General features: G+C 50.1%; 2 protein-coding genes across 4 annotated transcripts in view; one reads left to right on the top strand and one right to left on the bottom strand.

The window, feature by feature from the left end:
- The window catches only part of LOC122382457 (3-ketoacyl-CoA thiolase, mitochondrial-like), a 38674-nt gene that overhangs the window by 16767 nt on the left and 7752 nt on the right, over nucleotides 1–14155 (bottom strand). The gene's annotated exons all lie outside the window — the stretch shown is intronic.
- LOC122382456 lies at nucleotides 3532–9537 on the top strand. Of its 3 annotated transcripts, XM_043367801.1 has the most exons (3): nucleotides 5738–7911; nucleotides 8032–8382; nucleotides 8850–9537. In XM_043367801.1, the coding sequence occupies exons 1-3, from the start codon at nucleotides 5914–5916 to the stop codon at nucleotides 8877–8879; spliced, it is 2379 nt and encodes a 792-aa protein (XP_043223736.1). In that variant the 5' UTR covers nucleotides 5738–5913; the 3' UTR covers nucleotides 8880–9537. The 3 variants fall into 3 exon arrangements, 2 of the variants coding, with proteins under 2 accessions (XP_043223736.1, XP_043223735.1); XR_006256683.1 differs by lacking the exons at nucleotides 5738–7911; nucleotides 8032–8382 and adding an exon at nucleotides 3532–3916; XM_043367800.1 differs by having other exon boundaries at nucleotides 5738–8382.

Here is a 14155-nt window from a genome sequence, read left to right as displayed (position 1 = left end):
CTTTATATATTTTTGAACGACCATAACTTTGGTTGTACTTGTTTGATTTGGATGAAATAAACCTTACTGCTCAGGTAATTTCTTAAGCATTTGTTTAGAATTACACCTACTTAACCCTCGCCGGCCGAGGGGGGGTGCACTGCCGCCCCCCCCCATAGGGTTTTTTTGCGATAGCTCCGAACACGCTGGCGATAGAGAGCTGAAACTTGGCATACCTGACCTTTGATTCAAGCCGGATCTTTTGCACCAACCGCATTTTTGGGTCAGGTCAGGTCACTGACCTATGACGTCATAAGTGAACCTCTGCACGGTCTTCAGATGTCGCAACTTCGCAACGCCCTCACTGCCAGAGGAGATGTCACAGGGAAATGAAACTTGCAGGATCTAGTATCCATTATGAGTCTCACAACTTGTATATCTCGGATTTTTCCTTAAGGTCATATGAGGTCAGGTCATTTTCGTGACCTCACCATTAGGTATAAGTCAATGGGGAAAAATGAAAACTGCTTTTCTGGCGCCGGGAACGATATCCAACTACCTCAAGCACACATAATCGTGATTTGATGCACTCCTTGCAAGGTTAGATGCGTCACTTTTGCAATGTTGACCTTGCGTGACGTCATTTATGACGTCATCAAGGTTATATTCGTTTTTCGTCAATAACTCTTGATCAAATTGAGCTAGCGAGCCGGGAAAGCCACCAATGGACTCAGGAAGACCTGCCGAATCAAATGATATGCAACATGACCTCTTTCGACCAACATCGTGACCTGGGGGTGCTGACCTGACCTTGACCTGAGGTCAAAACCCTAAGTTGACCTGACCCGAATAAAAAGTATATCATTCGACGCGCCTGAGCGAGGCAAACACGATGCTGCCAAAATCGCGGCTCTGCGGCCATTTCTTGCGAAGTTATTCACCAAAAACTGAACCGGACCTTGGGACACTTGACCTGACCTCAGAGGTCACCGGTTGACCTAGGACCTTAAAATCGGGTACCAATCTCTGCGTCTCGTAACGGCGCACACGCTCGTTTTTTCCGCGACGCGCTAGATAGGTCCGGCAAGGGTTAGATATATGACCTTGAAATTTGCTTAACTCTGTTCTTAAGCACAAAAGTTGAAGTAGCAAAAAAAACACGCCACCTTCGATTTGGCTCATTTTCATATATTTTATTGCCTACCATATTCTTAACAACCTGTGAAAAAGTTAGAGTGGGCCATTCATAAGTTTTGAAGAAAATGGCACATAGGTATGCAAACGTATGTTAGCACGCGCAGTGGAGGGGGAAGAGCGAATTTCGCCCCACCCCTCCTGTTTTTCGCCAATATCTCATAATATTAATGTGAAATTAATTATGGCTACCTGTCCAGAATTGAATTGTTCATCTCATCGTGCAAGCAATAAGAAAATCGGTTCACAACTTTTCTGGTAAAAGCGGTGTTAAAGGGACACTCCCACCTTAACATTAGTTTTGAGTTGAGATAGCCAAATTGGTGGCCATGGCCTGCAAATACCGGTTTGGGCACTCACAACATCGACAAATGCTTTAATTCGGAGATATGGAATTTCAAACTTGCAGTTTTCAGATTCTAAGGGGCTAGTGCATTGGTATGCCCCCTTAGAATTTGTGACGTCAGCGGAGATCTAACGATTTTTAAATCTTTTACTAAAACGTTTGGTAGCACGCGTTGGTATATGCTGCTTTGCGCGCAACAAATGCCGCACTTTCAAATAAAGTCGCTAGGAACAGCGGAGATCCCAAAAAGTAAACAAAAGTAAAAGTCTAATATCTTGAAAACCGGTGAATATTTTTCGATGAAATTTGGTAGATATTCGTTTTCGCTCTTTCTGAACCGAGCGACATCACTTTCGTGCCAATTCATTAACTTTTTTGAAGGTGGGAGGGTCCCTTTAAGTTAAACATCCTGTCGCCGCCAAGATTCTTGTCGCCGCGGCGACGCAGCGACTCGGCAGCCGGCGCCGACCGCTACGCGCCGCCTGAATTGTAGACTGTGCCGGGACGGAACGGAACGGTTCCGTCTTTACATCGCGCTCCTCATAGGCGGCGGAACAGGGAGGGCACCGGGGCACCGTGCCCCCCTTTGATTTTGGCATTTTAACATTAGCCCTATGGGCGTTGCATGGAAAGAATGGGACCAAAAGTCGGCAGGGCCCCCCTTAATTGAAGGTGTTCCGCCGCTACTGGCGCTCCTTACCGCTGATTATGTTCAATTCGTGTCAAATTTTGTGAGAAGACTTAAGAAATGTACAGGCAATGTTATGGTGAAAGAATTTTGAAAATCGGTTGGTAAACAATTGAAATATGAACGTGTAAACACAAAATTGTGATTGCTGCGTTTCCCGCGTCGGCCGATCCCGCCTCAGCCGGCGACATGTTAATCTTAGCAGGCTTCTAGCTGCCATATTTATTATTGGATTAACTAGAAATTTCCCATACATACTCAAAAATGTATGTTCTTTCGTATAGTGAAGGCAAAAAGACGTGAAGATATCCTTGCGTGATAATGTTTTCGTTGAATTTACTTCATGATGCATTTCCACACGGCTTAAAATTCACCGCAAAGTACCGTTTGCCTGAGACACTTTTACTATGGAACGTGAACGTTTGACTACGGTCTACGATGACTGTGCATTTCCATTCTCGCAGAGTTTGGGATATCACTAATCAGCAATCATTCATTTCAGAAAGTGTACACAAGCAAGCATGTCTTGACTCTCACAGAGAGTAGAGAGTAATTAGTTCTGCTCATCGTCGTAATGCAAGTCTTTTCCGTAAGTTCGTACTTACTCACTGTGACTTCAGTGCACCATTCTGTCGTCAGTGTTTAAAGGGACCCTCCCACCATAGGCGCGGGAGCCGGGGGGGCAGTGGGGGCAGCTTGCCCCCCCCCCCCAACTCTGGAGCCGTGGGGGCGGTGCCCCCACAGCTTTGAGACGGAATACCACACTTTTTTGCAAATGTTTTCTTTTTTTGTTGAAAAAGCCGAGGGGTGAAAAATAAGTGGCCTAAAACCGGTGAGAAAACTAGATTTGGGGGTACCCTAGGTTGATCTCTATTATGGTGTGCCCCCCCAGTCGGAAAGTAGTTCCCGCGCCCCTGCCTCCCACCTTCAAAAAAGTTTATGAATTGGCATGAAAGTGATGTCCCTTGGTTCAGAAAGAGCGAAAACGAATATCTACCAAATTTCACCGAAAAATATTCACTGGTTTTCAAGATATTAGGCTTTTACTTTTGTTTACTTTTTGGGATCTCCCCTGTTACTAGCGACTTTATTTGGAAGCAATAATTTGGCAGCCTTAAAGTGCGGCAGACGTTGCGCGCAAAGCAGCTTATACCACCACGTGTTAACGATGGTTTTAGTCTAAGATTTAAAAATCGTTAGATCTCCGCTGACGTCACAAATTCTAAGGGGGCATTCCAATGCATTAGCCCCTTAGAATCCGAAAACTGCGAGTTTGAAATTCCATCTTCGAATTAAAGCATTTTTCGATGTTGTGAGTTGTCGGAAGTACTTACCGTCATAAAGTTGTTTTGCAATTGGAAAGTTTTCCCTTCACGCGCTACGTATGCGCTGCCATTTTTATTTGGTAACATTGTTCGGGTGGGAGGTGGCGCGCCAGTCGAATACAGTGCACCGTGAGAGCTCCGCCTGTTTGTACCGTTTGTACGGGAAGCCGACCGAGAAGAGAGACTGAAACTGATCGCCGTTTTGCTTATATATTTTAATTGTAAATCCAACATAGGTCCTCCGGGCCGGATGGACTGATATTTTTCAGTTCCATCTTGCTTGATTTTTGTTTTGCTTTACTTACCGTCAAGATCGTTTAGTGAATTGTGAATGTGATATCAAGATGGCAGAGCAAGATGAAAAGGCCAGATCAAGATGTAGAGGTAAGCTCACCAGATTGATTAATGATTTGAAGGAGTATCGCCTGTCACAAAATGTTGATGAAGATGAGCTGGCCTATAAGATTCACTTGCTTGACAAGAAGCTGAATGAGTTGAGACAGATTCAAACTGCTCTTGATAAGGTGGGCTTGCAGGATGACAGTGCTCATGACGAACTGGCTTCTGAGGAGTTGTTTAAGGCATCTAGGGTGCTCAGCCGTCTGGAGTCTGCATCTGCTGCCTCAGCCTCCCGTGCTGATCCGGTGAGGGTGTTTGATGATCAGCAGCAGCTGGACCTGAAGTCCTCCCTGGTTGTGAAGCTGCCTACTTTCGATGGTGACCTTATGAATTGGATGGAGTTCTGGGAGCTCTACAATGTGTCCGTGCATCAAAACCCCAGGTATGCTAATGTACAAAGATTTGTGTTGTTAAAATCCCACCTGGGCTCAGCGCCAAGGCAGACTATTGAGGGGATACCAGTCTCTGAGGAGGGTTACCGTGTGGCGATTGATGTTCTGACCAAACGGTATGCTAGAGAGGATGTCCGCCGTGAGTGTCTGCTTGGTCAGTTGCTGGATCTGCCATCTGTATCAGACCCTCATGACCTGACGGCCCTTCATCGCCTCATCGATTCGCTGACTGCTCGTGTGAGGGGTTTGGAGTCCCTTGGAGTGTCCTCAGACAGTTTCAGCAGCCTCCTGCTACCTGTCTTGAAGAAGAAGCTGCCGGAGGCCTGGCGCCTTGAGTGGGCGCGGCAATCGGCGGATGACTTCGGCACCTTTCTGGAGTTTCTACAGCAAGAAATGCTGGTGAGAGAACGAGCTGCCGGCTCTGCTCGATCCGCAGCGGCTGTCACCTCCAGGGCGGCTACTGGCTGCTCAACGGTGAGTGGTTTGGTGACCCACCGAGAGGTTCGTGATGCTGTTCGTCACCAAGGGAGGCCTGCTAACCATCAGACACGTGACAGGAGAGATTGGCAATGTGTGGCCTGTGGCGGTGCACGGCATGGGCTTTCTGCATGCGCTGTGTACCGTAACTGTGATGTTGGAGCCAGATGGGACATCGTGAAGACTGCAGGCCTGTGCTTCCGTTGTCTGGGGCCCCACTTTGCTCGCGATTGTTCGTCCGGAAACTGCCTGTCATGCGGGGGGCCTCACCACACGAGTCTCCACAGCACCAGCGAGCCGAGACCTCCGCTCGGAACGAGTGGAGCTGATCGGCAGCAGCCTTCACAGCGCACTGACAGACGCTGCCAGCCATCATCTGCGTACAGTAAGGAGAGGGCTCGGCCAGCCAGCTTCCAGCCACCGTTGCCAGTGGGTCAGCAGTCCCACCGTCCAGGTTGGTCTCCTGCTGTTCCCTGCCAGAACATGAATGTTGCCGCTGCAGTGGATGTCTTGCCGCCAGCTGCATCTCAGTTAGTTGTGTCACCACCTGTTGCCTCGCCGCCGCCAGTCGTAACACCGTCGTGCACTGCTGCCAGTGTTAACACCGCATGTGCTCTGCCTGATGCTGATGTGAAGATGCCGCCACCCGTCTCTGACCACTATTCACCCAGTGATCTGCCCTGCTCGGAACCTGATTCGAGTGCTAATCCTGCCGCCAGCGACGGAATCTGCTACATGCAGACTGCACTGGTAGAGGCGACGGGACCCCGCGGCACTTGCCAGCTGCGCGTGCTTCTGGACGGCGGCTCCGATTCGTCCTACGTGAGAACGTCCGCGGCGGAGCTGCTCGGTCTCCCCACGGTGGGGAGTGGAACATTTGCCTGCCTGGGTTTCCAGGAACGGCTGGAGGAGCCGAGACAGTATGACAAGGTGAGGTTGTCACTGCAAAGTCGGCATGGTGGGGAGGCTCACGTGTTTGACCTCTGGAAGACCGATCGTCTGTGTTCCCAGCTGACCTCTACCCGAGCGCCTGCGGTCGTATTCGAACCACACCTGCTGCTCGCTGATGATTTTGGGGGTGGGCCAGTTGATGTGTTGATCGGTGCCGACCTCATGTACCGAGTTGTGCTATGGGAACAAGTGCGACTGACTGAGCATCTCAGGGCCCTGGAGACGGTGTTCGGCTACGTGCTGCACGGCCGAGACGACGTGCCGGTCTGCCAGCCGATGAAGTACGCGCTCCGCTGCAGCCGCCTTCAGACGCAGGACTTCAGGCCGGAACAGCTCTGGAGTCTGGAAACGCTCGGCATCACCGCGGAGGAGGAGAAAGCAGGACCATCGGCGATACCGAGATGGAGTGATGCAGACCAAAGGTACGAGATGAATCTTCTGTGGAAGTCAGGTGACCGTCCTGTATCCAATCTCAGCTCGACGGCGGCGCGGACCAGGCGCATGGAGAGTCGACTGACGTCATCTGAGCGAGAGGAGTACGACCGACACCTGGCGGAACTTCAGCGAACCGGCGTCGTAGAAGTGTCACCAGTCGAAGAAATGGATGGCTTCTACCTACCACACAGAGGTATCTGGCGAAACGGGAAACTGAGGGTCGTGTATGACGGTTCCGCCACGGACGCTACTGGTCGCAGCCTAAACGATTACCTGGACGCTGGAGGCAACCTGCTGCGGCGCCTACCAGCGGTGCTGCTGAATTTCAGGCGGGACCTGGTTGCAGCCCAGGCAGACATCCGAGCCGCGTTTCATCAGGTGTCTGTCGCCAGAGATGATCGCAAGTTTCTGCAGTTTCTCTGGGAGGATAGATGTCTACGTTTCAGACGCGTCCCGTTCGGGATAACCTGCTCACCCTATATGCTGCTGCAAACAATATCCACCCACCTTGGTCTGTACAGTGCCACCGATCCATCACTCTGTAGGAAACTGGAAGCTGGATTGTACATGGACGACGTATGCGTCTCCTTCCACAGCAGAGGCGAGGCTGAGTCAAGTATGAAGAGGACTGAGAAGATATTCTCTGATGCCGGAATGGAGCTGCATAAGCTGCACATCACTGGAGACGACACTGGAGCGGAGGCCCACGTCCTGGGCCTGAGATGGTGTACCAGCTCTGATCGTCTCGCCGTGTGTGTACCTCCCCTGCCAGCCATAACCACAAAACGCCAACTGCTGTCGACGCTGTGCAAGCCGTATGATCCTCTGGGCGTGCTCTCACCTTGGCTCGTTACCGGCCGAGCTCTGTTTCAGAGGACCTGCACGGGAGAGTCTCCTGACTGGGACGAGGAGATGAAGTCTGACATCAAGAAGGAGCTAGCCATTTGGTGCAGGGGAGCGTCGGACCGCGCTGTGTGGTTTCCTCGCACCGTTCGGATAGCGGATGACGTGACCTATCACGTGTTTTGTGACGCATCGAAGGTCGCGTACTGCAGCGCCATCTATGTCGCTTGTGATGGAGGTGTCAGGCTGTTGATCGCCAAATCCCGTCTTGCACCCGCTGCCTCCTCCCTCAGCGTTCCGCGACTGGAACTGATGGCGGCGCTCATCGGCTGTCGTCTGATGGACTTCGTGATTCGATCACTGGACCTCAGCAACCCACGAGTCGTGTACTGGACGGACGCGATGGACGTCCTCTACTGGCTGGATCAGCGCCGGGCATTGAAGGTGTTCGTCCGGAACCGGGTGACTTCAATTCTCCAGCTTACCAGCCGAGACAACTGGCGGTACGTCCGAGGGCAGGACAACCCGGCAGATCTAGGTACGCGAGGCATGTCCCTGTCAGACCTGACAGCGTGTGATGTCTGGTGGCGTGGGCCCGCTTTCCTCAGGTCCGCCTCTGCTGGACCGCAGCCGGCACTGGCAGCTGTGGGTGCTGATCTGCTGCTGTCTACCGAGGCGGCCGTCGAGCTGAAACCGGAAGAAGTTCAGACGAGGGTGCGGTTGATCGCAAGTCAAGGTGAGAAAGTGCCGTTCGACGTGACTGCCTGCTCTCACCTCTCCCAGGCCGTGGACAGACTGGCGTGGATGCGCCGCTTCATCTCCAACTGCCGCCTGCCGAGGACAGAGCGGATGACCGGACCGCTCACTCCAGAGGAGAGGATGGTGAGTTTAAGATATTGGATTCGAGCCGCGCAGCATGGTGCATATCAAAGAGAAATGCAAACTGTTCGCACTGACCAGCTGCTTCCGCCAGGGTCGCCCCTTGACAAGCTCCGTCCGCAGCTCGCTGACGATGGACTGCTGGAGGCGACTCTCCGGACTGGAGAGCGACCGGTGCCCATCTTGCCTGATCTCTCTCACATCACGACGTTGATTGTCGAGGAAGCGCACCGACGGTGTTTTCATCAAGGGACGCGCGTCACTCTGGCTCTTCTCTCAGCTGAGTATGCGGTGAGAAGACGGACGGTTCGCCGCGCTGTAGACACTTGTCGCCGATGTCGACGATACCGTTCTTTGCCCTACAGATCGCCAGAGGGTGTTCTGCCGAGTTTTCGGACACAACCGTCTCGCCCCTTCGCCAAAGTCGGAGTTGATTACTTCGGCCCGCTGTACGTCAACAACAGCGCCACCAAGGTATGGGTGTTGTTGATTACTTGTGCCACATCTCGAGCCTTGCACCTCGAACTTGTTCGATCCCAGACGACTGCTGATCTAGTCCTGGCGCTGAGGAAGTTCTTCGCGCTACGAGGAACTCCGACTCTCGTGTACAGTGACAACGCAAGGACGTTCCATGCGCTGTTAGGGCATCTTCCGAGGTGTGTCAGATGGCGCTTCATCCCAGAGGCCGCTCCTTGGTGGGGCGGGTTCTGGGAGAGGTTGGTGGGTGTGACCAAAGCTGCTCTACGGTCTACTTTGCATCTATGCCATCTGAGCTATGAAGAATTGTCCGTTACGTTATATGAGCTTGCCTTTTTTGTTAACCTACGCCCTCTTACTCAGGGTGATGGTGAAGAGCTTCTCACCCCTGCCCATTTGTTGTTTGGTGTGACATCTATCGACGGTGTGTTGTGTCCAACCCTGAACGAATGTCCGGTCAACAGGGCGTGGAAGCATCGAAAGAGGGTGTGTGACCACCTGACCCGGCGCTGGAGCACAGAGTACCTCCGCGCTCTTCGCTGTTGGAGCAAGTCGCCACGGGGGAGGCCCGACCGCACGCCCGGAGTTGGTGACGTCATCCTCGTGCAGAACGAGGGACCGCGCGGCCGGTGGCCGCTGGCGCGCGTGATGCAGCTGCTTCACGGTCCTGACGGCCAAGCGCGTGCTGCTACTGTCCGTGTGCGCGGGCGTCCCACGCGCCGCCCTCTCAGCCGGCTCTATCAGTTGGAAGCATCCGAGTGATACCTAACGTGAGGTGTTCTATGTCACTGCGGAACGTCGCTTGTTTGTTTGTTTTGTGATGTAAGCTGCTGTGTGTTACCGGGCCACCGTGATGTCTAGATATTCGTATTCAAGTCGGTTATTGCGAAATCTTGTGAGATTTCGGGTGGGGAGTGTATGTCGGAAGTACTTACCGTCATAAAGTTGTTTTGCAATTGGAAAGTTTTCCCTTCACGCGCTACGTATGCGCTGCCATTTTTATTTGGTAACATTGTTCGGGTGGGAGGTGGCGCGCCAGTCGAATACAGTGCACCGTGAGAGCTCCGCCTGTTTGTACCGTTTGTACGGGAAGCCGACCGAGAAGAGAGACTGAAACTGATCGCCGTTTTGCTTATATATTTTAATTGTAAATCCAACATGAGTGCCCAAACCGGTATTTGCAGGCCATGGCCACCAATTTGGCTATCTCAACTCAAAACTAATGTTAAGGTGGGAGTGTCCCTTTAAGGGATAAGGAATCAGGTTCGATGATATAATTCAAGCTGAAATTTATGTCATCTATGCTTTGTAGCCTTCACAATGAATTGGAAGGGCCAGGCACTCGGCAGTTTCGCCCCACACAGGGATTTTTCACACACCAACACGGACTGTCTTTCAAGGTCACGCGCGGTTGCGTGATGTGGATGCATGAAAACGGCGTTTGACGCGAAAGTTATGAATGGCCCACTCCAATTTTTTTTTCACAGATGGTTAGGAACATTGTGATGGACATAATATGTAACAATTAGCCAAATCGAAGGTGGCGTGTTTTTTGCTATTTAAATTTCACTGTTTTAATTCAAGGTCAAATGCATTTCAAGGTCACTTCAATTCAATTTTATAATTAAGAATCAAAGCCTTATCAATTGCCTACAAGACCCTGTTAACCCGCGCCGGGCAGGTGCTCTGAGATTCCGCGCCGGGCCGGGGGGGGTGTCTGAACACCCCCCCCCCCGTCTAACTCGGCTCCTGGGCCACGTAGCGAAACGCGGTAAGCGGCAATCGAAAGAACGTCTAAAATAAGGACGAAAACACTTCAGTCATTTTTTGGGTCAGGTCAGGTCAGGTCACCAGAGGTCACCAAAGGTAAAATGTTGACTATTTCAACATTTTGGAAACTGCCAACGGCTATCTCGGGAACCGACAGAGCTACAGCGCCGCGGAAAAGCGCATTCGATAGCCCTTTTACAGACCTTTCTGAATAATATTCTCAGATTTGACCTCAGGTCAACGGTTTAGCCTCCAGAGGGCAAAAACTCCAAAAATAGCCGTTTTTACGAAAAGCGGTTTTTTGGCAATAACTTTTGACTCAAAAGAGCCATGACATTACTTTTGCCAGCATCGTGTTCCTCTTGTCGAGACGCGTCGAATTAACTATAATTTGACCTTGAAAGGTCAACTTGAAAATTTGACCTCAGGTCAAGGTCATGAACTGACCGGAAAAGGTCATGTTGCGTATTAGTCGATCCGCAACGTCGAGCCGAACACATCTAAGGCGTTTTCAGCGCTCTATAGCACGCCTCTATCAGAAGTTATTAGCGAAAAACTGATAGATTCTGTTCGTGACCTGAGATGACCTCGGGGACATAACGAGGGGTCACAGTTGCCATTTTCCGGTTCAGTGTGTCAATGGTACCTATATCTCGATGTTTGAGAGTGTCTAGAATAGCGTTCGTGCAAAACAGACGCTTTTCAATTTTCTCCCATTGGCTTATAATGGAGAAGCCGCAAAATTGACCTGACCTTAGGTCACAGATATCGAAATTCCGAGATGAACATTTTATAGATATAGTTGCTCTTATCAATCGCTGAAAGTTTCAAGGCAATCGATCAATCGGTGTAGCTATGACGAGCATTCCTATTTTTTCTGAGGTGAGGTCAGGCGTGACCTGGTGACCTGACCTAAGGCGACCTGGGTCTGAAATTTTCACAACATGTGCGGAAAAGATGCACGAACAGGTGTGCCAAAAACGGCGGCGCTCCGCGCCGCCGTTTTTGAGATATCTGCGAAAAACCGCAGAGGGGGGGTGTTCAAACACCCCCCCCCCCGGCCCGGCGCGGGTTAATATCATTTTGACACCAGAAAAGGAACCAGATTTAGGTATAGATATTTAAAAAATTCATTATCAAATTTCGAAAATATTATACGTAACTCAGTTTTGAACCAATCCCAGCCTGCCTACAAATTTTTAGAAAAATCGAAGGGGATGACGGATTTCGGTGTTTGATTTGACGTGGAATGCCCCACCTGTCAGGATGTCAAGCGCCCGTCGCGCTTCGAACCCGGACTGTTGTAACCGGGAACGCGTGCTTTCACCACGCGGAGTCCAACGCTCTACCAACTGAGCTACGGGACCCTTGACCTGACCTTGACCTGGCCTCTGACCTACTTGAGCAAAAAAAAAAAGCTCTTAAGATCCGCCTTGTTGAGAGCTTTCGATTACCGTTTTCCCCATCTTTCTACGACCATCGGTTCGGACGTTAGACGGGGGGGGGGGGCAGAATCTGCCCCCTCCCCCCAGCAGAGCGCGTATGGCTGAATAGCCCAGCGGGGTGCGGGTTAACCCTATTAGTGGCAGGCTCCTGGCTACCCCATATTAGTGGCAGGGGGGGCTGTTTACGACCCCCCCTTGATATCTCGAGATCTAACCGGCCGATTTTCAAAATTCAAACGGCATTCGATTTGGCTCAACGAGATCTACATTTCTAAAAAAAAATAAAATTAAAAAATATCAATAGGGGGGTAGAGGGGGGTAAAAACGGGCAAATTGCAGATACATTTTAGACTGTTTATCACGGCCAGGTTTCTGAACCAATCTTAACGCAACTTTTGCCGATCGATAGAGAATGAACCAGGAATTCACATGGATCCTAAAAATATGCATTTTCAAAAATCATAGGCGGATACAGATCATTGAGATTGGGGGTACACAAAAAGTATAGTAAATAAGGTTTTTGTTGGTACTGTTTCTAAAAAGGGTGGCAATGGTCTTGTTATGTTACAATTTTCTTATGAGAGAACGACTAAAATTGTATTGGTCATGCATAGGCGGTGTCAGGGCACCTATGTTGGGAGGTAAAAAATAACCCCCCTTTTTGGACGCCTGGATCCGCCTATTATAGCAAAAACGTGTCAAAAGAGGATGCACAATAACTTTGTATATGTTATCACATGATACCTTTCATTCACTGTTCGTAAAACTGGTGCAGCATCGTGATCTTCGCCCAAATGACTCGCTTCACGAATAGGACCCCCAATTCCCAGTGCTCTGGAGCCGCCCCTGGTAAAGTTATGAACTTGAAATTTTCAGGGAATGTGTCCAATTTAGTTTTAGGAAAAGTCAGAAAATTTCAGCATCGTAGCTTCAGCGGTTTCGGAGATATACCCGAAAAACCTGAGGGGTGGATAAAAACAACCCCCCCCCCCCCTGCCACTAATAGGGTTAAGGACTCAGCCGGCACTGCGGCCGTTCTCCGTTGATTGCGATTGGTGGCTCCCAATCTCGAGTCTCGCACAGCAGGGTGTTGTTTCCGCGTGTTCATCTGGTTGGCCTGATTTCATTGTTGAAAAAATACATCCGCTTGGTGTATTTAAATACACTTTCCTAACTTGGAATCGCAACATCTCGTGCAATGTGCATCGCTTGACCAGCAACGACCAGCAACGGGTAAAGGAGGGAGCTACTAAAAAAAGATACCATAACCCGCGCCAGACCGGTGCTCGGAGCCACCCGCTGCGGGTCGGGCGTGGGCAGGGAGAACAGGGTGGGAATTTCTAAAAAGTGGGCACCGTCGTCCAACTCAGCTCTGGGCCACGTATCGACACGCGGTAACCACCATTTGAAAAAGTAAAAACCAATCATGAAGAAGTAATTTTGGTTAATTTTTAATCATGTCAAAGATCAGGCCACCAAAGGTTATCGAAGGTCAAATGTTGTATGTTTAAACAACTTTTGAAGAATCGACAAAATAACTGGGAACGAACAGACCTAGAGGAATGTGGGGTAAGACGGCCACCTTTACTTTAGAGCAGTTTTTAAATGCTTTAAAATTATTACATGGGGCTATCTTAGTAGGTAGGTATTAACTGCGCTGCGGAAGAGCGCATTCAATTGCTCATTTAAAACCGTTTTTGAAAACATGTTTTCATAGCTGACCAAAGGTCAACGGTGTAGCTTCCAGAGGCCAAAGCAATAAAAAATAATGCTTTTGCGGAAAATGTTGTATGCAATAACTTTTGACGACATTTAAATTACCGGCAATGTGTGTCTCTCATCAAGGTGCGTCACTCTATCAAAAGTTACTGTAAAAATACCTTATAGGTGTTCGTAAGGAATAAATAACCCTGGTCCAGCGTTGGCCGTTGGGTCCGTCCATCCAAATTTGCTCTGCACGCTTCGTTTCTAAACATGTCGTCTTGGATCGTGGACAAGCAGAGTATGTAGGTACCTACATAACTGTATAGGTGTACGGGAGCCATTTGATCGGCCACGCACCCTATCGTCATTTCTAGTTCTACCGACGTGCACCGCACTTGTGCAAATTTCGTCTCGGATCGCACATGTTACGTCTATCTGAACACGTGCTCTCTATCGGCGGATCGCCAAACGCAACAACCGCAGACGGCAGCATCATATGCGGCTCGGAAAGTTCAGTTTAAACGAGCGTGGCACTGTTTAACCAGGTGATGCTACACCCCTCGCCAGCACCTCTTCATGGTGTTTTGCCAGCCGCTAGCGGTGGGGGATGCGGGGGGGGGGAGTTGGACCCCCTCCCCTATAACCAATTGGCCCCTGAAGTTTCTTGTTGAGTTGTTTGTTTGAGTTGAGTTTGAGTTAGTGAGTTGTTGTTGTTGTTGTTTGTTAGAGTTTGTTGAAAAAACTAGCATGTTGCGTGACGAGAGGAAGTCGATGATTACGAGCGAGCGAGCACAGCGAGCGAAGCGAAGTCTTTCCAATATAACGGAATATACATTCTTGGACGATACCGC

The sequence above is a fragment of the Amphibalanus amphitrite genome, unplaced genomic scaffold (genome assembly GCF_019059575.1).
Source record: "Amphibalanus amphitrite isolate SeventyFive unplaced genomic scaffold, NRLGWU_Aamphi_draft 000140F_arrow, whole genome shotgun sequence".
Taxonomy (NCBI): domain Eukaryota; kingdom Metazoa; phylum Arthropoda; class Thecostraca; order Balanomorpha; family Balanidae; genus Amphibalanus; species Amphibalanus amphitrite.
The sequence above is the reverse complement of the archived record's forward strand: the minus strand, read 5'-3'. Positions and strand labels throughout refer to the sequence as shown.

What these genes read in the sequence shown, in the direction of transcription:
- LOC122382456 (XM_043367800.1), top strand. Translation starts at nt 5,914, where the DNA reads ATGTACCGAGTTGTGCTATGGGAACAAGTGCGACTGACTGAGCATCTC. An exon ending in TCAACAACAGCGCCACCAAG is followed by an intron (nt 8,383 to 8,849) that starts GTATGGGTGTTG and finishes TCCGGTCAACAG; the next exon opens with GGCGTGGAAGCATCGAAAGA.